The sequence below is a fragment of the Stylophora pistillata genome, chromosome 10 (assembly GCF_964205215.1).
Source record: "Stylophora pistillata chromosome 10, jaStyPist1.2, whole genome shotgun sequence".
In the NCBI taxonomy this organism is placed as follows: domain Eukaryota; kingdom Metazoa; phylum Cnidaria; class Anthozoa; order Scleractinia; family Pocilloporidae; genus Stylophora; species Stylophora pistillata.
In genome coordinates, this window is record NC_142528.1 from 7,809,284 (window position 1) to 7,829,181 (window position 19,898).

The following is a 19,898-nucleotide window of genomic DNA, read 5'->3' on the forward strand; positions in this document are numbered from 1 at the left end:
ATTCATGCCTACGCGGATGACACCACATTTAAAGCCAGCGCTAATATCGATAATGCACCTTTGGAATTGGAACGACGTCTTCAAGAATACATGGATAAATTAAGTAAATGGTCTAGCGAAAATGGGATGGTCCTAAACGCCGTTAAAACCAAAGCATTACTTATCACCGGAAAGAGGCTACATTCATCATTAGTTGATGGCAATCACCTGTCAGTGACCCTTGATGGGGCCGAAATAGAACAAGTAACCTCTTATAAATTGCTTGGTGTAACACTCGATCAAGATCTTACATTTAGTGACCACATTTCTAGCCTAAAGGCCAAGCTTTCTCAGCGTATTGGTTTATTGAAAAAGATAAAGAGATACCTTCCAATAAAAGAAAGACTCTTATACTATAACGCCTTGATTAAACCCGTCCTTATGTACGGGAGCATGGTTTGGAATATCTGCGACGTTAAAGAACTCCACTGTCTCCTAAGGTTACAGAAAAGGGCTGCCCGAGTAATTCTTGGAGTGGACTCTTATTCTAGAAGTGTTGTAAACTTTAGTAAACTAGGCTGGTTGCCTTTTTTTGATAAAATCAAACTAAATAAGTGTACAATGATTTTTAAGAGCCTTAAAGGCGATGTTCCGATTTACATCAGAGACTTGCTCAAGACGAACAGTTCTGTACACAATAGGTCTACTAGACATGGCAATTTAAATTTAGTGTGTCCCAAATACCTAAGAAATAACGATGGTGGCAAGGCATTCAGTGTTGACGCAGTTAAGTTATGGAACAGCCTTCCCCATGATATCAAAAATAAGCCTAGTATAAAACTATTCAAAACAGCTATGAAAAAGCCTTTTATAAGCTCATATAAAAACCTGGACAACTTTGAAACAATATTAAGCAATAGCACATTATAATTTTAATTTTTTATAAATTAATTTTATCTTTCTGAATATTTTTAATATATCCTGCTATTTCTATCATAGAATTTTGTAATTATTTATATATTTATTTATTTATCAGTTTTTTGTAATGCTGTATAATCTAGTTAGAGGGCCACAGGTTTGTCAGCTTTTCAGCTGTTACGTGTCCCCCTCTATAAATAAAGTCCTTACTTACTTACTTACTAGAACCTAATAACTTTATAACCTAATAATGTAATACGATGATATATTATAAAATCCTAATTCTATTGTGGGCCAGAACGATTTAATGGTCTACGCTGTTGCCGCCATTGTCAAGTTTTTTTATCGTTTTTATCTTGTCGTCTTCGTTACAACCGTCGTGTCGTCACCGTCATCGTCGTCTTCTTCACTCTAATCTTCGTTTCGTCGCCGACGTCTTTTCGTCACCGCCGCTGTCATTCTCCTTGTAGTTATTGTAAGTATTCGCCACTAATCTATTCAAGATCTCCAGCTTTTGCAAACAGATCAGCAGCTACCTTTTCAATTCTCTTTCTGTACTCCAAATTCTTGTAGTTTCCCTTGGGTACACTATCCATGCCGTACAAGGCTCCCCACCAGGCCGCCGCGATCACTCCTGTGCTGTCACTGTCACCACTATGAAACATGGCTCGGCTACAAAGCTCTTCCCATGATGCCCCAGCACCAAGAAGAGCGTCGTAAGCAATCATAGGTGCATCGTGGCCGCTGGCTCCGCCCCACCCACTAAAACTTACTGATTCGTAAAAGGCATCCCGTTCCCTAATGTGAAACGGCTCTGGAAACACAGGGTCACCATTGCCTTGGAGAATTCCACGAAGTGAAAGATATTTTGTCCAGGCCTCAGTGAAGTACGACCAGTGTTGTTTGTTCTCTTCTACGTCACGACCAACCTCTTCAATGTACTTCATAGCCTTAGGCAGAGTAGACAACAATTCGGCACCCCACTCCCTAACAGGTTTTCCTTGAACAGCAAATGAAGTGAATAATGAAGATGCTAGAGAACCAAGGTAACCTGAAGCAAGCAAATGAAAACTTTATAACATGTCTATTAAATCAAACAACAACAAACATATGAAACATATATGTCTATTAAATATAATGAAAAAAATTTTCTGCCTTTTTTTATGAATTCCCCTTTGACAGGTTTTTGTGGTCAGCGGTCACATGGAGCATGATTGCACAAAGAGTCTTTTTTTTTTTTGAGTGACCAAAATTTTTATCACTAACAACTATTTAAGATTCAAGGTTGGCAGATGGCAACATTATTTCTATAAATCCATAAAGCTTCTCTGTCTAGAGCCCTAACTGGTTCTTGCAGACCTCATAAAGGTAACAATGATGGTGATATGTTTCAAAAGAGAAGGAAGGAAATAGGAATTAAATACCTGTAGGGTTATTGTGCGTCATCCTTCCACTCTCAATACTAATGGCAATAAGATCTTCAAGCTTGTCTGGAGAGTGATAGATCAGACCAATACACATTGAACGCATGGCTGCACCACATCCTCCCCCATTAGGATTAAATGGTATCACATAGCCTTGACTTACAAGAGGTCTCAGTTGTGCACAACTTGATGCAGTTGTGCCTCCAGGCGCTCGGCCCCTCATATCTCTCTGTTAAAAGACAGAATAGGGTAAACCCTTTATACCCTAACATCAGTAAGTATATTCTCCATATTGTTCTCTATACATTTCCAAAGGTACTGATAGGGAGAATTTGTTAAATAATCAAGAGCTTTTTAGAAGGTGATCATGACCTTTCTTCTCATGACCTTTCTTCTCATGACCTTATTGCGTGATTCAGGGGTGATATTGTAATTAACAATTATTCCACAAGCACGCATTGGATATGAGACGATAAATAGCCAACGAGGCACTTAACACTGAGTTGCCTATAATCATCTCATATCCAACAAGCATGAGTGGAGTAATTGTTTTATTTAAAAAAAAACACCCCCAAGATATTAGACAAATCTTCTCGACTTTATTTTGTACAAAGAAACCAGATGTTACAATGTACAGATATTAGATCATGGTAAATTGGCTCATATACCTTCTTACATGACTCGTGCAGTCAGAGGACCAATAACTAAAATCAACCAATCAAAATGCTCTACTGCCGGTCTAATATTCTCTAAGTATTGGACCGGGCACTGTCCCAAATGGTCCCGAATGATAATGCACTTATGTCCCTTTGAACTTAAGTTGTATAATAAATCTCTTATTAACCAAGTTTGCTTGGGACCGTACTGGAAGAATATCGGCCCTCAGTCTTTTTTGTACGGACCTCGCTGCGCTTGGTCTGTACTGTCAAGACCTCAGGCCGATATTCTCCCAGTACGGCCCTCGCACCAGCTTAATAAGATATATATAATGGCTATGCCAATAAAAAGTCTTGAATTGCATTATCCGATGATCCAGTTTTCAATAAGAGGAAATTAGATGCTGGTCATTCTGAAAGGCTAAAGGGTTCAGTGTGATGAGATGAAGTCTCCCAATTGTATTACTAGTGGGAGACATGAGGGAAAATTGGATCACATGCAGAAATTCTGGTCAAAAAGGTCCTGGTTAGAGACCTGGCTGAGTTATTGTGCTATCTGCTTGAGTAAGAAACAATACTTCTCTCCAAACAGGACTATATATGGGTGTCAGGAAATGTTGGAAAGGCGTAAAAAAAATTTTCAAGAATGGAGAGGGGGCGGCTTGAAACTTGTAATGGACTGACAATACTTCATGCAACAGAAACCAGGATATGTATTTAGCAGTATAGGCCACTGAGCTTGAATGGGGCCCTTTTGTTATATTATTATGGCACATTCTCTTATGTTACATGGAAAATGTTGTTGGTCATCATGGTTTCATAGATAAATGATTGTTTGATCAATTCTCTTATGATGTAAAAGTCAGGTTAATCAATTGTGTATTGACTGTGACATTTCAATTGCTATACTGTTAGTCTTTGTTGAGGGATGAAATTACAAGTTTATGTGTCACTATTTGTAGCTTCTTGGTTTGATGTTATCGGTAGGTTTCGGCACGCTTTCAAAATGCCCAATTCACTATCATTCAAAACATTGTGACTGGATGCTGAGTTATAAAATAGACAAGCTTTTTTCCTACAAACTAATTTGACAAATTTTGAGATATCTGACAGAAAATCACTTTTTTACAAAGAAAAACACCAGTTAAGGGTTTATTAAAACATATCTAAAACTGATTAAATTTTCAGTATTTCAAAGAGCACCTTGCAGTTCCACTAAACTTGCAAATGATGGGAAAATGTATGCAGTGAAATTTCTCATTATTGGCATAACATAACCCTGCTGCATTCTCATGAAAACACCACAGAGGTTCCCTAAAATAAAAGATGAACACTCCTATAAGTGTACTTGATCTTGGATGACTTCACATCAAGAAATCTCTGCACTAAATTAACCCGTGAATGAAGTTGAGAAATTTAAAAACATTTTCCATCTTTCTTAAAAATAAAATAGGTGATGAAATGAATATTTTTCCAAGTTAATTCCAGAAGTAGTTGTTTCAAACCCAGAGTTGCAGTTAATCTTTAGGTTTGATCATCCAGGTGAGAGAGGTCCTGAAAAGACGTGTTGCAGGAAACACCACCTTTCATTTCAACAACCCAAATAGACATCCCTAAAATATATCTACCCCCCTCCCCCCCCTACACACACACACACACACACACACACACACACACACACACACACACACACACACACACACACACACACACACACACACACACACACACACACACACTCTTCCCGCAACCTCATCATCATTGTCCTTCAAAATTGCCCAAGGGTGCAAATTCACACACACACACACACACTCTTCCCGCAACCTCATCATCATTGTCCTTCAAAATTGCCCAAGGGTGCAAATTCGTTGGTTGGATGTGACATTAATTCAATTCCATTTAGGTATTCTACTTACCATGCCAGCTTTATAATTTGCAGCGAGTTTGAGGAAAAGTTCTTCGCGTGTTTTCCAAGGAGATACAAGAGCCTCAGCAGTGGCCAAGTGTAATACAGTGTCGTCACTCACAATCCAGCCCTTGATGTCAATTTTCTTGAGGCCACCGAGGGTTTGCAACTGCTGATGAATAGTCTCCCCGCAATGACAGAATTCCCATTCGCCATTCTTGTAGCCTAGTGCATCCCCTACAGCACTTAGGACCATCGAAGCCTTGAACTGATCCACGGAAGGCATTCTGGAACGATTCGCATGGATCAATAGAAAGGAGGATTAGTCAGGTATCCCACAATTCCACGCTTCGAACTATTATCTCTTCGCTCTAGTCACGTAATCACTCAGTCGAGATGGAGGTGGTTGAGATCTACAGTGAAGTTCTCTCGCGTTCGCCACTAATTCAGTTTTTAAATGTCATCCTTTCGCGGGATTTCGCAATATTCGCGGGTTTCATAATTTTCCGGTGACCAAAATTACTGTTTATTCTTACCCTCGACGAACGCCGTCGTCGTTGCTAAAGCTCCCTCTTAGCTATGGTCCGTAATTGTATTGTATTGTATTGTATTGTATTGTAATCTTTATTTAGACACGATCAATTCATCAGCCTATAAAAATACATATCACATACGCTAAGATATTTAAAATTAAAACTACATACTATAACACTAAAGCTGTTTTCCGTGAATGCCGTGCGTTAGACTTAAAAAATGTCATTGATCTTACGTTTAAATAACCCCAGAGACTCTGTGTTCCTTATATCGCGTGGTAAACTGTTCCATAATGTGGCGCCATTGTAGCTAAAGCTTTTTCTGTAATAATTAGTGCGCGGTAGTGGAACATTAAGCTTATTTTCAGAGTCCCTGAGGTCATAAGCAGAGTCACGCCACGTAAACTTTGAATATAGATACCTTCGAGCTAGCCCGTGCAGACATCTAAACATCATGGTGGCTTTATGGATTTCCTGCTGGCGTGCAGGAAATAAGACTGGCTTGCAGGTAATAGGACTGGAACGAGGAAAATTTTAATCCAGTCGGATCCGGCCAGCCTCGTCTTGTCACAAGAATCACGCGAACGTCTGCAGAAAACTTTGCCTTTCTTCGTTTGGCTTGATTTCTACAGTTAAGTAGTACCCTCGATAAAGATGTATCAAGAATTAACTTTGCAGCTCATCTTAGCTTAGGTGAGTGTTAAATTAGTTTTGACCCCGACAAAACTCGGTCAATTATGCCTGATCGCGCAACAGTTCTCGGAGGGAGATCTATCGATACATGCCCTGACACGTACTTCCGATCTGCACTGTATAAAATCCGTTAACAAACACGGTACAACAGTGATACTGCCTTAACTAAGCATATTTATTAACTGGGTTACTACTTTCCTGAAATCTTTACTTTTTTTGCTCATAATCAGTTGTGCTATGCTGGATTTCAGTATTTGAAGACATGCACGAGCCACTGAGTTCTTTAAAATATCTTAGTGATTGCGGAAGTTAGTAGTCGTGCATACAGAGCAAGCTTTATACATCGAATTCAGAAATCTATTTTTGTACTGCTTCCAAACCTCCGCTGATTCTTTCCGACATGTTCTTCAAAACAGTAGAAACAACATGAAAAGTTTTGCTCGAGTGAGCATCCGCCCTTCATACAAATACAAGAAAGTGTTATGCACCGTTTGATACAACCAGAAGCGCGTGCTTCTATGAATTATGAGCTGTATCACGGAATCCACAAACGTAAAATTAGGTGTAAATACGGAGTGCTGAGATTGGAATCCTATGCTCGGAAATGGGATTTACCAGAGCTAATGCAGTTTCTGACAATTTTCCAAGACAAGGCGCATTCTCATAACAACTCGTCTCAAAAGAAGAAATATGCAAGGAAGCATTTGCATAAGAGCAAGAGAAGTTAAGTTTTTTTAACAATTATTCCACGGGCGCGCGTTGGATATGAGATGATAGATAGCCAACGAGGCGCGTAGCGGTCGTTGGCTATAATCATCTCATATCCAACAAGGGCGAGTGGAATAATTGTTTTACTAAAAACGTTAAATTAACTTATTAAACTTTTAACTCTCTTTTAATTTTAAGCTGACACGTACTCTTACCATATTTGTAGATTATGGTTTATTGGCAGATAAACCATAATGGCTAAGCCAATAAAAAGTCTTGAATTGCATTATCCAATGATCCAGTTTTTAATAAAATGTCTTACATAATGGTCATGCCACTGTCAACAGACTTCGAAATGCTACTAACGCGTGCAGTCAAATGAGATTTCAACTCGTTATTCTCTTCCTTTAAATAAACAATTACCTCTCAGTACTATGATATTCTAAGAATATTTTTCTTTACAGACCAAACAGCGGCAAGATAGATATGAAATATGTCGGGCCAAGAGTACTCTTTGGAAGAGCTTAATTATTTCCGTATTTGTTACATCACTACGAAACTCGTACGGGATGGCCTGCAATCAGTTTTCAAACAAGAATGGAATAGATTGTATGGAAGAAGGCGAGGACAATGGCTTGACACTCCCAGTAATGGAATGGATTTTTTCAACATGGAATCGCGAAAAAGCCGGAAGAGAAACTATAGGCTTCTGAACAGTATTAAATATGGAGACAGTGATAACTGGGATTGTACATGCCTTTTCTTTGCGATTCTCTTTTCCGATTCCCTTGGTGGACATCTGTTACATGTAAGTCCTACTGTCCACAGTAATGTTAACGATTTGCGAGAATTCCGCAATGGGTTTTGTGCACATCTTTCCCAACCAAGTGTTTTAGAATCAGACTTTCAGGCCAATGTTCAGAAGGTCACAAATGCATTCATAGCTCTAAATCTCGACACAAATGAACTGCAAACAATTGTCAATCAACGGAACTTTCCCACGGGTGAGCTTCAAACACTCCAAGTGCAAATAGCCGTCTTAGAAAAGGAAATTCAGGGTAAGCCCAAAAACTTCGTATTTCTTCCCCCCAAGCCATCGCACAAGGTCATTGAAAGGAGAGCTTAAGGTGAAGAAATCATGCAGACGTTTTCTGACCTCCAAAATGAAAATGACGATGATTTTGTTGTAACCGTGTTTATCACCGGAAATCCAGGAAGTGGCAAAAGTCAGATTGCCCGTCAAGTTGGAAGAAAATTTGCCGATGAGAACCCGGATAGCAACTCATTTGTCATGACATTGGATGCTGAAAGCGAAGAAACTTTGTTTGAATCGTACAAGAGATTTTCCCGTGAGCTTGGAATCACAGAATACTCTCTAGGTAATATCGTAGGAGGCGATTCCAAATTGACGAAGAAAGAACAAATCACGCATCTGAAAAGCTTTGCATTTTCCAAGGTACGAGAGTATTCCACCTGGCTGCTCATATTGGATAACGTCGACGAAAGTGAGAGCTTATGCCGCTTCTTGTCAGAGAAAGAAGAGCGTGGAGGTTGTGGACAGGTACTCGTTACCACACAAGAGAGCATCTATCTACCATTTGGTGACCCTTCATGCAAAGAAGTTTCCCTCAGTGAAGGAATGCAAGTGAATGACGCCCTGAATCTTCTCAGGAGTATCTCCCAGTTTTCACCTGGTGACGATGAAGAAGAACATCTAGTATTAGAGGCCTTAGATTACCAGCCTTTGGCCATTGCTTCGGCAGCACTGTATGTTCGATTCCTGCACGACGGAGCAAGAACCCAAATTGGTTCTGCGAGTTTCACGTGGAGAAGCTACGTCAAGAAACTGGACAAGGGAAAGAGAAAGGCTATGGAAAAGATCTACGAAAAGACGAACATGAATTATCCGCAGTCAATGACTTCAGCTGTGTCATTGACACTGCAAAAACTTGTCAAGAATGCAGTTTTTGAGCGTGTGTTCCAATTCCTAGCTTTCAGTTCACCAGCACCAATCGCACTTGATGTAATTGTCAAATATGTGACGGAAATGGAACCGGATATCGACGAGTTACTCACAGCAGCAGAAATCTCCAAATGCTGTCTGCTTGTCCCAGACGCGGATAATCCTGCCCTTGTTAGAGTGCACCGGGTCGTACATGACGTAACAAAAAGTCTTTTCATCGAGAAGAACACCACGGATAAAGTCTTTGAGATTGTTCAGTCATACATCGAGACAGTATCGCCGTTTGTCCAACATGACACCCTAGAATTTGATCTCCAGTTTCACCTCTTCTCTAACATGATTGCACCCCATTTAAGAGTGTTCAGCAGCCACTTGGAGACGTCAAATTGGGTATCGCACGTGACAAGACGTGAAAGTCTAAATGAAGCCAAAAAAGTAATTTTCAGCATGGGTGACATTTGCAGCAAACAAGGTTATCTACCAGAAGCGATGAAATACTTTGAATGTGCTCTCGAAATTACCAGTGGTAAAGAAGAAGAGAACGATGACGACAAAGCCTTTATTGCCGAGATTCTAGACAATACAGGTGTCGTCTTCTTGAAACAAGGAATGTTTCAAGAGGCTAAAGAACACCATCAGCGTGCGCTGAATCGTCTCGGCTACAAACCTCTAAATCCAGGCCAAACGTCGAGTCGGGAAGTTGCGGATTCTTTAAACAAACTGGGAAATGTGTTCTATACACTAAGCCACTTTGGAAATGCCAAAGATTACTTCATCAGGTCACTAAAAATGAGGGAAGAGTTTTGCGGTGAAGAGGATATTGCTGTTGCTTCCTCTCTAAACAATCTTGGATCCATCTACAGCGTCTTGGGCGAGAACCACATTGCAAAGGATTACTACCAAAGATCACTTGCCTTAGCGAAAAAACGTTTCGGGGAAACCCACCCCCAGGTTGCCAATTGCTTAAACAATCTTGGAATTGTGCATTGTGAACTAGATGAAACCAGAGAAGCGGAAGAATATCTCGAGGAAGCGTTTGAAATGAGAAAGAAACTGTACCAGCCCAATCACCTTGTGATCTCTGAATCCTACAACAACCTAGGGCTGATGTATAGGCGTGCAGGTCAATCTGAAAAGGCAATGGATTGCTTTAAAACTGCATTATCTATTAGAGAAAGGGTGCTAGATCAGGAACATCCCGCGATAGCAGAAGCACTGAGTAATCTAGGACAGGTTTACATGGATCTTGGAGACTTGAAGGAATCAAAAAATTGTCACTTCCGAGCAATGGACATTCGGATGGAGAAATTGGAAAGTGATCATTCTGAAGTGGGTGACTCGATGCTGAATCTTGGAATGGTATTTGAACAATGCGGGGAGCTCTGTCTGGCAGCTCATCATTATCGTCGAGGCTTTGAAATCTACACCAAGCATTACCCACTGAGTCATCACCTATGCCAGACAGCTGAGGAATGTTTAAAACGTGTCTCACAAAGAGCAGATCTAAATGATCCCAGTTTGAACAGACCCGACAACTTTAAAGCTCGCATTTGGTCATCAATGAAGAAGAGTTTAAGGCGATCGATGATCTTGGACTATCCTTTAGCCGGATCGCACTATAACAGAATGATACAGAATTCGAACAATTCTCTCTTTGGATCCCTGAGTTTAGACGATCACCTTTTATTTATAATTGCTGCCCTGTTAGGGCAATATGTAGAATGCAAACAGGACGAGAATAGTGGATTTTTAAGTCACTCATTGGAGGTGATACCCTACCTTGTTTGCCTTACAGTAGCATTAAGGGCAATTGAAGCAGAATATGCGTTTTCTGATTTTAGTTTACACCGTGAACTTGTATTTCTTGGTTTTCTATACCTGTTGGCATATTTTCTTCAATCATATCTTTAGTTTTAATAAGTTAAACATCAATTGCATTGCAAAAAATCGGTATAAATCAGAGTTTGAGCTGAAAGATCACTGCAACAGTGACTGTATTATTGACAAAGTCACATCCATTCTAAAATTTTAAACTTGAGAAATCATTCTCATCAAATTATCTTAACCTTTTACTTCAATTATAACATAGAGGGCATTATCAAATGCTGATTATTAGCAAAGACAAAAGCCAGTTTTTCATTAATTTTGTTTATTGCCTTAGGAAACATTACTGGTACTTGGAATTGAAAAAAATTAAAAATCGAGTCAACTCTACCTAATTCCAATGCTTGGTCCATATTGTACAAAAATAACATTTTATTCATCTATCTGTGCATTTTTTAGTTCACTGATGCTAACTGAAAATGGCTTCCTTTGAAAGTGTGCAACAGCACGTGCTTTTTAACTTCTTTATCATATAAGGGGCAAAATTACTGAATTGTGATTGGTCAAGACAGAGGGCATTTTTTCTTAATTTTTGTAATTGCCCCGGGCGAAATTACTTGAAAATGATCGGCTGAAAATCGCTTAGCAACGGCTGCCAAGGTAAAGAAATCTCTGTTTGTTTTGTAACAATGGCATCCCGATCAGTAAGAAAACATTTTGCCCCTTATATTATAAACAAGTAATCACATGGTTCCTCGTAAAATTAAAGATTAATATCACTTGTGTTTTTAGAAGTTGCAGAAATTGCCCGCGTTGCTGCGCGACTCGGGCAATTTCAGCAACTTCCGAAAACACGCGTGATATTAATCCTTAATTTTACTCGGACCCATGCGATTACCTATACTAATGAAAGAAAATTTTGCCCTTCTTACTTTAACCAAGTAAAAAAAAAAAAAATTCCATGTGAAATTGAAGATTAATGCCACTTGTGTTTTCAGAAGTTACATTTTTATGAATGTTACTTTAAGTGTAATCTGTATATATATGTACCAGTAATTGGCAGGGCTCTAAGAATGACCTCAGTTTTTTTCTCCTTCTGTTTACTGAAAATAAACTAAGAAGCAAAAACATTTGTGTGGAGCTATTTTTTTAGCATTAGTTCCATTTTGAGAAAAGCTTTAAGACCCTCATCTGGAATTTCTTCCAAAGCAGCTCCGGCTGCTGAGTCATCACCATACATATTTATTAATTCTTCAGCATATTGAATCATGACACAGTTCTGACAGCCACTCATGCAGCATAACTCCAGAGGAGGGGGAGGAAGTATTGGAGGTTTCTTCTCCTCGCCTTTTGTTTTCTCCTTGCTTTCTAAATGTGGATCACCAAGTTGTGAATCTGTAAAATAAAACAAACATCTTTTTAGTCCAGGAGAGTGAAATTAATGCAAAAACAGGGAGAAATTTTTAAGCACAGGACAACATTGGATCTTAAAAGCAACAAATGCAGATTTGCTGAGAATTGACTCAGCTGGGAGTTCACCCAATCAATTCATAAACTTGTATGTTTGGGCTTTGGCAAGACTTTAAATGTTTCAGGAAATATCCTCTCTACTAACTTGGAAATTGGAAAGATGTGGGATAAAAAAAATGAACAAATGAAACTTGCTAAAAAAAGGGTACTTTTTTATATCCATATTTTCTGAGTGAAAATATCGTAAGTGGTGTACAGTGAGCATTCACAAAAGTGATTATAAGGTAAAACAAAGAGACAAAAGAGGTTGTGACATCTTAACAACATTATTTATCGTGTTTATACATTTATTGCCAAACTACTTTGCCACTGGTTGTTATGGATTCCACTTCATCGCACTATGAAAAATTTTCACCCTCATACAGGTGATCAGAGTAAGTGAAAAATTTAAAACAATAATAAAATGTGAATAACAGATGAGACCTTCCAGGTCACTTGTCACCCTCAGCATGCTTCCTTAACCCATCTCAATAGTAATTCTCTTTACTGTCTTCTATACAGTTCTTATGATGTTAGTTTAGAGAATTTGGCATTGGATCAACCAATAACCTGATTGATATTTTTCTTTATACTCATTGCTTGTCAGCTTAAAATTGTTTTGATATTGTTAGGAAAAATTCTGTCTTGGTCTACTCATGGGAGTTAAATGGTTAACAAAAATGTAAGGTTCTCAAAGAAGTCATTCGCTTCAAAGTCCACTTTCTTTATCTGACTCCCCTTTCCATTCTTGTTGTTATCACTCACTTATTTCTTACAATTCAAGTGCATGTACAGGCTTAAGATTGAAAAAAGCTGGAAGATAGATATGAAATAATTATCAATCACTGCACCTTCTCTGATGGTTCCTATCCTTGCTAACAAGATTCTGATACACTGCCAAGAAATAAAAAGTAAAGCATCAAAATCTGCTGATAACTTGTGGATGATAAAGTTTTCAAAATGAGTTAAAATTGGTTTTATTTCAACATCCCACCTACACTCTCTAAGATAAAGTCTAGGCACTTTGGTAAATATATAAAAAATGAAAAAATCAACAAGCGTTCTGTCTATTTTTAAGTCAACTTATTGCTTGGTAGTAGGATCTTGTAAGGTCCCCACTAGGACCTTAATTATCTTCCACACCTTGTATGATTTTTTTAATGAACAGATCAACCAACGGATACATTAATGCACAGAAAGACAGAGAAACTTGGAGTGTGACAGAACCATACAATAGGTAAATACATTTTCCGAGAAAAAAATCAAAGAGTTCAGAGCCGTTTCAGGTCACCTGTACATCATATGCGAATTTTCACTAGTACTCCAAATCACCCGTGCATGGTTTTTGTAGTCACCACGTTTCATCGTCATTTAATTCCTATTATTTTTTTGTCCCTGAAAATGTTAACCTACATAATAGATGTATTTCTCGTTTCTATTTATCTTCACCCGAAAAATAAAGTTATTCTCAGTCAGAAAGAAGCAATGACTAGAAATACGTCTGTCACTGTCAGGCAGGCATTATTCAGCTGTCTCTCATTTACAAGCCTTTCTGAAAATTTTGAAGGGTAACCTTTTTCATAAAAAGTACTCTCAGAAGCTCATTTCAATAAAAGCTATTTACGTCTCATTGCTATATAACTTCTTTCCAATGTCTTCCTCTTACATTTGACGGATTTAAAAGCTTTTTTCCTTGCCACATGCAGCGAGCAGCTCTGGACATCCACGAGGTAAGCTCTGGAAACGATATTCTATAACACTCAGCAGAAACAACAGAGGTTCTTCTCCAACAGAGCGTTTATTTCATAGTTTCCTACGTCGCCATCTTAGTTGTTTTTTTTTAAGCCTAGATTGTGGAATCCATTCATAGGTTTACATCACATAGCTACTTCAAATGGGTGAATCACTGACTAGCTCCCAGTGCTTTTCATTCAATAGAAAGATCGCAACAAATATGGCCGCAGAAATATACCAGGTTCTGTGAAAAATTTTTGGAGACCAATCTATTTCATATTCTTAGCAAAATGGGTCGAATGAGTAGATATAAGAAAATAAAATCATGTGATCCATTCTATAAGGGACCGAGGAAAGACAGCAAACCAACCAGGTGAGGAATCTCGAAGAGTCAGTAATACAAATGTTCTCACAGCTAACACGTGTGCCGCATTATATTTGACATTTAGTCTTCAAGTCTACACGCGATAGTTAAATCATTTGGTACTCATTAAAGGTTTAGGAAGCTCAATTTCTCATGGTTGCTCCTATTACGCACAGGATTGGCAAATTAGCTCATTATGAGTAGTATTTTAATTAGATTATGCGAGTATAATCACTAGCAAGTTAAGGATATGAACACAAATAAACATTTGATTTCGATTTAGATGGCAAATGTATATTTCCGTAGTTCTAAGCCTCTAGCAAAGGAAGAAAAACTTGAAGAACAGGGAATGCCAAGAGCTGCAAAGGATCTTATGAAAAGACAGCTGATAATGAAGAAAACGGCTACAAAGAAGAAAGCAGAAAAAAAGCAAAAGAAAACAGGTAAGTGTAAGTTACATGCTGTCAAAACCTAGCACAGATAATATTTAAGTCTCAGATTCAATAGAAAATAGCCTTTTCCAGGCTCTCATTCAATAATCAGAAGATAGCACAAACCTGAAAAACTTGAAAAAATTCAAGCTTCCATTATCTGGGACCTTGTGCCTCCCAGATATTAGTCAGGCTTCAACTCAGGGAGCTCCTTGTTTTCATAAAGGATCTGATCACGCTTAATTGAGTAAGACAAATTTGCCTCACTTCTGCTTGAAATTTCCCACAATGGTTGTGGAAGGCCTGATATGTAGTTTTTAGCCTTGGCATGCAATCTGACAAAATTACATGGAGTCCATAAAAAAGCCAGCCACATGCTGTTTGTTGTTTATCTTCTACCTTCAAACTTATCAACAGCCATGGGGTGGACCATTGTCTATGTATTTGGTAATTTTTTTAACCCTTTCAAGGCTGTGCGCTGAGAAAAATTGAAGGGAGCCCAGTGCTCTGAAATTGTGAAATCCAGGGTGCCCAGCATATGCGTTTTATGAATAAACTAAGATTCCTGAGTCGCCCGAGAGCAAAAGTAAGGTGCCAGGGGCCACCAGGCGCTGCTAGACCATAGCCCTGCCTTTACACCCTAACATCAGTATCCATGTTCCCCATACTGTTCTTTATACATTTTCTTTGGTACTGTCAAGGAGAATTCATTTAACAATCAAAGCTTCTTAGGTTGGCCATCACTTCCTTTATTATTTTGGTCTTTGGGAATGATTCAGTTAAGTACCATAAAAACCTGCACCTGCAGATAAGCCACACCCTGAATTTAGCAACTCAAATTTTGGAAAAAAGTATTTTGAAAGAAATCAGAAGAAATCCAAAGTCGAGTCTTGAGAAGTCTTCTTCATCCACTGTTCATCGATTGTAAACTCACTATTAACATTGCAATGGAAAATTCTTCAAATTGTTACCCACAATTTTAGCACTTTAATATAATGAACATCGTTTCAACCAACTTTGACAAATGATTGATCTTTTTCTGGTATTTGTCAAGAGGAATTTCTTCATTCAACACAATTTTTTCCATCAATTTTTGCATTACAACAAGAATGTGGGCAGAACATTGGAAGCTTCGTAACTAGGCATTAGATTGGACGTGTTAATGAAAATTGGCATTGACATTCACAACACCTTTTTCGAATGTTTCCACAGATAACCCCCAATTTCTAGCGACAATTTCTGGAAAAATGGTGTGACTCATCTGCAGGTTTTTACGGTATGTTAGTGTAAGGGGAAATAAGCTGCTGTCACTTTAAGAAATCAAAGGATTAGAGGTACTGTTATAGTCACCGAGTGATCTTTCTTCAAGCATGGACTGAGGACAAAAGTATTATTTTTCTTTATCTACTTAATAAATACATCTTGTTGTAAATATTGTAGCCCAATCAGGTACAAAAAAGTTTCAAAGAATTCCTGGAGAAAGCAAGAAAGAGTATTTTATGAGAATTGACCAAGAGGCCACTCAAGAAGTTGCAGAGGCTTTGAAAGCATCAAGGAAAATGAGAGATGGAAGAAAAAAGTATGTGGTGCTCCCCTTTCCTTTGTAAGCTTATATTATATTTTACAATTCCTTAGGGTACAATTGCTCCTTTTAAAAAGTGGGTGCACCATGACCTTGCTATGCTTGGTTCATGACCCTGCTATGCTTGGTTCAAGTTAAATTATCTGGTTGTTGAAAGCCTCAAGCAAGCCATATTTGAATTCAGTCCCAACTGAAAAATGACATTTCTCATATTTTTTGTAATCTTCAACAATCTTGCAGCTAAGTGTAATTTTTAGCATGTAATTCCACTTGTAACTTTATAAATATTTTTAGTGGTAGAATTTTCTACTTCTTGAATTTAAATGGCCTTGGGGTGAACTTCAACTCTCTGGCTTGGGCATTATCGTTCAGTCAACCTTATAATGCTTTTTACTTGCAAAAACTTGGATTTCTAACCTTAAGTTTTACAGTGGTCAAAGACTCATTTAAACTTTTTTTTAGTTGCAATTTACTTCTTGACAACTTGTACTTCTACTAAGATTTCCTTGTACAGACAACGGTATTTGTTAACTGGCTCTAATTCCATATTTTAATAATCTGCTCAAAGCATCTTATTGATAGCAGTCTTCTCCCAGAGTTAACTCAATATCTCCTAGGGAAGCATTCTTTAATGACAAGAGTACTCAGTAGCTTGGGTTGCTAAGGAACCTAACAAGATAAAATGTGGATCACTCTTGTTAAATTGATTCCTGTTGTCCTTTGGTATAGGCATCTCAGAGACAGGAAGGAAAAGATTAAAGAAAAGAAAAGGTTGTCAGAGAAAAATGCCAGCTTTGACCTAACAAAAGGTATTTGTAGCATGCGGACATATACCCTAGGGCTTTTTCGCCTAGCTGTTCTTCAAGGGGGATACTCAGTTGGTAAAGAACATGGAGATTTAAAATGGAAATTAAATGAAACTAATCAGATCATGAAAAGCCTAAAAGCTCAAAATGACAACTCATAAAACCTTCATCACCTTTCCCATCATGCCAATGAGACATGCGCATGTAGATGTGCTGTAGATTCACTTCAACCAACTCCAAAGAAACTTTGTTTTGTAAAAGTTTGGTGCACCAACCAACCACTGTTTGGAAAGATGGGAAGAGAGCTTCAGCCAGAGCCTGTTTCCTCAAGGGAAACTGATCCGGGGAGAAAAAGGGGCTTGTTAATCCACTGGTTGACGCAAACCGTTTAAATGATTTCTGGTTTATTCGATCTATTAAGGAAAACGTTGCATAATATTAGATAGGGCAAACTACAGGGCAAACTACAACATAAGCAAACTACAGTGATTAATCACATATCATCGACCACTTACTTCTGTGACGATATCCAGCAGATTATTCCTAATCACTCGTAAACACGGGGTGGCAGTTTAATTGGGAATTCGGTTGGCAAAATCATATGAAACGCCGGTCAGCGAGGGAACAATTTAGCACAGAACGATTCCTTCTAAAATGAACTTTTAACACATTGCGCGATCTTAAGAGGTTACTAATCCCAAGTGTATCATGAACTTAATGAAAAAGGAAATTAATTGTCAATCAATTATGACTCATATCTAATTACTTTTCTCAACGAAACAGAAACAACAAAGATTGTTGAGAGACTGGCGAGAATGGATATCAGACAATGGCATAATTAACATATGTGTAGAGAACTGGGTAATCCCTGCTTGTTAAATTTAACGTGGCTTTGTTTTCAGATGATGTTCGGTTTGGAGATGTCGTTGTGCAGCCTCCTTCCATAACAGCAAAGCCAAGAAAAGCTGCAGAAGCAAACAAGGTGTGTGGGGGTGCTAGTCCTGTCCAATCTAGGCTTGATTATTCTAGTTTAGTCTAGGCTAGCCCAGTTTAGTCTAGGCTAGCCCAGTTTAGTCTAGGCTAGCCCAGTTTAGTCTAGGCTAGCCCAGTTTAGTCTAGGCTAGCCCAGTTTAGTCTAGGCTAGCCCAGTTTAGTCTAGGCTAGCTCAGTTTAGTCTAGGCTAGCCCAAATTAGTCTAGGCTAGCCCAGTTTAGTCTAGGCTAGCCCAGTTTAGTCTAGGCTAGTCCAGTTTAGTATAGGCTAGCCCAGTTTAGTCTAGGCTAGCCCAGTTTAGTCTAGGCTAGCTCAGTTTAGTCTAGGCTAGCCCAGTTTAGTCTAGGCCAGCCTAGACTAATGGACTCTTAGCTAGTGCAGTCTCAGCTAGTGTGGTCTATTCTGCCCCTATCAAAGCTCATTTACACCAACATTGTTTGGCCTCTTCAAGCGTAGTCCTATTTACCGGTAATCTAGACTCCTCTGGTCTGGTCTTGTCCAGTAAGGTCCAGAGCCTTCATAGCTAATCTCGTCGCGTTTGTCCATTTTTAATTTTGCTTCGACAAAGGGTCAACTCTCAAAACATCAGCTTTTCAACATACTCTGAGACTTTTGTTCACACTAGTATGGACTAGTATATATTTCAATGTCAGCAAGGGTCAGTGCTCAAAATGTCAACATCAGAAACTCTTAATGACAGCTAGTTTGCATTATCAACTTAGACTACAAGCAGTCCCTCCTTTTTCGTGAAGTTCCCTTACACATCAACATCACTCCAAGAGCTCCCCATGGCTTACTAACATCAATTTTTTTTTTCACTGCTTTTTTTTTTTTCTGACTCGCGTGATGGACTTTACCAAAAAGAAGGGACTTCTCTTGGTTTATTATCAACTCAGTTGATAAAACCAAATTACTATTTAATCCCCCCATTGACGCAGCATCACAGTTTCTTAGATATTTACTCCCTTTATATATTAAAAGATTCTGTTTTGCAGTCAGGTAAGTCATACCCTTAACAAATTTATCGTGAACACTCACACCATTGCATTTTCTACTAACTCGCATAGTCACGGGGCGTTGCATTTATTTGATTTTACTCTGTCTAAGGGATCCAAGGCGCTGTTGCTGCACTCGCTACTTCCACAGAAGACAAAAGAGACAAATATGCAAAATAGGACTCCAGATAATTCGGGGATTACAAAAACCAAAAAACGCAAGCACATGTCAGCTCTTGAGCAAGAAAAAGCCGACAAGGACAGAAAACGCGCCATTATGGCCTACAGGATGATACGGAAACAACGTCGTCAAGAACAGGACGGAATCGCGTGAAACGTAAGAGAAGGAATGTGGACACCTCTGGTGGATTACACTCACGCGGACGTCTTTTTTCTCGCCGAGAATTACGGTCCACACCGACCATTCATGATGACCATACAAAACTGATTTGCGATATAAGATTTTTGACTGAAGGAATGATTGTCTGTGGCCAGAGAGATAGAGTTGTAATTTATTTGAAGCTGGTCTTCGCAGAGTTTTATTAGGAGTCACTGAACGGATGATTAATGGTGTCCAAGTAAGTATGGTTCATCGACAGAAGTAAAAAAAAAAAATTCGAAAAATTATTACGCTCAGATATCAAGATCAGTAGGGCAAACAAACACATCGTGTTCGGACGTGGAAAGAGGGAGCGCCATCGAGCGACTTGTATGATTTGTATATCGACTGCATTAAATAAAATTTTATTGCAACAAAGAGTGCTGTAGGTGAATTAAAATCGTCTGAATTCATCGAAGTGTCTGTTACATGTTAGTTAGAGATAGAATTTTATAATTTGATGGCAATGGCAATTCGCTCGGGTACGCATAGAAAGTATAT

The 19,898-nt window shown here is 38.7% G+C and overlaps 4 protein-coding genes across 6 annotated transcripts; 2 read left to right on the top strand and 2 right to left on the bottom strand.

Moving 5' to 3' along the window:
* Window positions 1–325: 325 nt before the first annotated feature.
* Window positions 326–5,971, bottom strand: LOC111328293 (ADP-ribosylhydrolase ARH1). 2 transcript variants are annotated; one of them, XM_022932696.2, is made up of 4 exons: window positions 5,838–5,971; window positions 4,894–5,170; window positions 2,322–2,550; window positions 326–1,948 (listed from the first exon to the last, which is right to left on the bottom strand). In XM_022932696.2, the coding sequence occupies exons 1-4, from the start codon at window positions 5,870–5,872 to the stop codon at window positions 1,392–1,394; spliced, it is 1,098 nt and encodes a 365-aa protein (XP_022788431.1). In that variant the 5' UTR covers window positions 5,873–5,971; the 3' UTR covers window positions 326–1,391. The 2 variants fall into 2 exon arrangements, with proteins under 2 accessions (XP_022788431.1, XP_088591568.1); XM_088735442.1 differs by lacking the exon at window positions 5,838–5,971 and adding an exon at window positions 5,420–5,438.
* LOC111328292 (uncharacterized) lies at window positions 5,969–10,999 on the top strand. Its single transcript, XM_022932695.2, has 2 exons — window positions 5,969–6,109; window positions 7,282–10,999. Exon 2 carries the CDS (start codon window positions 7,956–7,958, stop codon window positions 10,689–10,691), a length of 2,736 nt encoding a protein of 911 aa, XP_022788430.2. The 5' UTR covers window positions 5,969–6,109; window positions 7,282–7,955; the 3' UTR covers window positions 10,692–10,999.
* On the bottom strand, window positions 10,913–13,921 carry LOC111328330 (oxidoreductase-like domain-containing protein 1). Its single transcript, XM_022932731.2, has 3 exons — window positions 13,780–13,921; window positions 12,965–13,007; window positions 10,913–11,999 (listed from the first exon to the last, which is right to left on the bottom strand). The coding sequence occupies exons 1-3, from the start codon at window positions 13,834–13,836 to the stop codon at window positions 11,746–11,748; spliced, it is 354 nt and encodes a 117-aa protein (XP_022788466.2). The 5' UTR covers window positions 13,837–13,921; the 3' UTR covers window positions 10,913–11,745.
* On the top strand, window positions 13,718–19,810 carry LOC111328336 (uncharacterized). Of its 2 annotated transcripts, none has more exons than XM_088735443.1 (6): window positions 13,718–13,843; window positions 14,518–14,654; window positions 16,083–16,221; window positions 16,954–17,033; window positions 17,933–18,012; window positions 19,131–19,810. In XM_088735443.1, exons 2-6 carry the CDS (start codon window positions 14,561–14,563, stop codon window positions 19,350–19,352), a joined length of 615 nt encoding a protein of 204 aa, XP_088591569.1. In that variant the 5' UTR covers window positions 13,718–13,843; window positions 14,518–14,560; the 3' UTR covers window positions 19,353–19,810. The 2 variants fall into 2 exon arrangements, with proteins under 2 accessions (XP_088591569.1, XP_022788473.2); XM_022932738.2 differs by lacking the exon at window positions 13,718–13,843 and adding an exon at window positions 14,086–14,220.
* The last annotated feature ends 88 nt before the right edge of the window (window positions 19,811–19,898 follow it).